The 2,500-nt window shown below is 41.6% G+C and overlaps 1 protein-coding gene across 1 annotated transcript in view; it reads left to right on the forward strand.

The window, feature by feature from the left end:
* Positions 1-724: 724 nt before the first annotated feature.
* The window catches only part of LOC122251830 (uncharacterized), a 12,081-nt gene continuing 10,305 nt past the window's right edge, over positions 725-2,500 (forward strand). Inside the window, exon 1 of the mRNA XM_043014013.2 lies at positions 725-889. Coding sequence (XP_042869947.1) covers positions 803-889 — 87 coding nt within the window. The 5' untranslated portion in view covers positions 725-802. The remainder of the gene's footprint in view (positions 890-2,500) is intronic.

Here is a 2,500-nt window from a genome sequence, read left to right on the forward strand (position 1 = left end):
GAGGAGGAGGAGAAAAAAGGAAGAGGAAGATGAAGATGAGGCAAAGAAAGAGGACTAGGAGGAGGAAGAGGAAGAGGAGAAGGAGGAGGAAAAGGAGGGAGAAGAGAAAGAGGAGGAGGAGGAGGATGAAGAGGAAGAGGAAGGGGAGAAGGACCTAGTAGAGAAGGTCGAAGAGATGGAAGCTACGAAGAGGAGAAAGAGGAAGGATATCAGGATAAGAACAAGAGGAGAAGAAAGACAGACGAAAGGGCAAGGAGGAAGCAGGATACAAAAGGATAACAGACGGTAGTAACGAAAGAGCAAAGGGTGGTTGGGAGAAGAGTGTGTGCAGGTGTAAGCAGGAGGGGAGTAGGTGGGAGGGAGAGAGAGGAGGAGGGGAGGGAGGAGGGAGGGAGAGGAGAGGCGGAGAGAAGTAGGGAGGGAGAGAAGTAGGGAGGGAGAGAGGTGGGGATAGGGATGAAGAGGAGGGAGGAGAGAGAGGAGGGGGGATAGGGAGGAGGAGGAGGGAGGGAATATGGAGGGAGAGAGGAGAGGAGGAGGAAAAGTAAGGGGAGAGGGGAGGAGGAGGAGTAAGGGGCAAGAGACGTGGGGAGGGAGGGAGGGAGGAGAAGGTGGAAGTGAGAATGGGAGAGGGGGGGAGGGGTGGAGGGGAGAGAGAGGAGGGCGTGGAGGAAGTGATGTAAATGAAGGGTGTGTAAGTTATAAGTTCAAGTCAAGTCTTTAATCAAGCCACTGCAGCGCTCGCCTCCCCCGCCTCACAGCCCCGTCTCGCCACTGCCACAGCACCATCGAGGTCGTCATCATGGGGACTACCTGCTACCTGGTCGTCCTCGCTGCCTACGCCGTCTGGCTGACCCGAGCTGACCCCGCTCCCACCCCGCCCACCAGAGTAGGTCCTTGAGAGGTCTTTGGCTGCCTGTCGAGAGGGCGGACCTTCCTCTCTGGCAGTTTATTGGTCTTGATCCTGTTCTGCTCTCTGTCGGTTCGTTTTTTTTTCTCTGTCTGTCTGTTGGTCTCTCTCTCTCTCTCTCTCTCTCTCTCTCTCTCTCTCTCTCTCTCTCTCTCTCTCTCTCTCTCTCTCTCTCTCTCTCTCTCTCTCTCTCTCTCTCTCTCTTTCTCTCTCTCCTTCCTTCCTCTAATATCTCTTTTCCCTTCGTCATGCACTAGTATTGGACTGTATTTTTCTTACTGTCAGATTTCCAACTCAGTTTTCTTCTTCTAAATTCTAATAGAGGTATATATATATATCCGATCTTGCTATAAATAGCCCCTGGCAGTTGCATGAGGAGCCAAGCGGATGTTGTTGAACGAACCTATTTGTCAATGAATTATGACTAATCGGATGTGTCCCGTTGCATGCGACCGTTGCAGATCAACTTCGTAGCGGTTTTGCGCTACGTAATTCGACTGGAAATGTTTCGCGCTAGAGGTATCAAAGGCTCGACTACCTTTGATTCCAGCTAATGAGTAGCGATAGCTAGGAAGTGTTTTTTTTCAATCGATTATGTGAGATCATAAGCTAGGGACTGCTAGTGCTGAATTATATCATATGTTGATTAGAGAAATGATATAAAATGGAGTGATACGAAGATCTACATCTATATACATGGCAAACATCCGACATGAGGGAAAGCAATATTCGAATATTTAGCGGATTCTACATGTCGTAAACACGATATCGGAAGTGCATGTTTCTTGTTTATCGAAATATCGTACTTCGTTAGTCGGGATTCTACAAATAAAGTGAGCCAATTAACAAGATTCAGAAATATGACCTCGTATGATAGAATCAGTGTTATGATAATGATGATAATGATAATGGTAATGATAATGTTAACACTAATGGTGATGATAATAATGGTTATGATAAAGTAGTAGTAATGATAATGGTGATCATGATAATAACAAATAAATGATAACAGAAACAACAACTAAACAATAATCAAAATGATAATGAGATTGTAATTATGATAATAATGATACTGATGATAAGAATGATAATGACAATGATAATGAAGATAATAGTGATACTAGTAATAATGATAACGATAAAATGATAATGATGGTCATGCCAATATCAATAACAATAATAATAATGATAACGTTAACAATAATGATATCAATATTAGTAATATTTACATTAATAATAAGGATGATAATGATAATGACAAAGATAGATATAAAATGATGATAATGATAATGACAAAGATAAGGATATAATGATGATAATGATAATGGTAATGATGACAACAGTAACGATGATAATAGTAATAATGATAATAATACATCTAATAATGATAGAAATACTACTGCTTCTACTAAGGATGATAAGGATATTAATGGTGATTATCATTATAATGATAACAATGACAAAAACAACATCAACAATAATAGTGATGAAAGTGATAATGGTAATAAGGAAAATCGTAAAAATATCAACAATCATAACAATAGCAGTAATGATAGTAATGATACTGATAATGAGAATGATATTAGTAAT

Source organism: Penaeus japonicus, unplaced genomic scaffold (assembly GCF_977035675.1).
Source record: "Penaeus japonicus unplaced genomic scaffold, GWHDUDI00000001_assembly GWHDUDI00000033, whole genome shotgun sequence".
NCBI classification, from domain to species: Eukaryota; Metazoa; Arthropoda; class Malacostraca; order Decapoda; family Penaeidae; genus Penaeus; species Penaeus japonicus.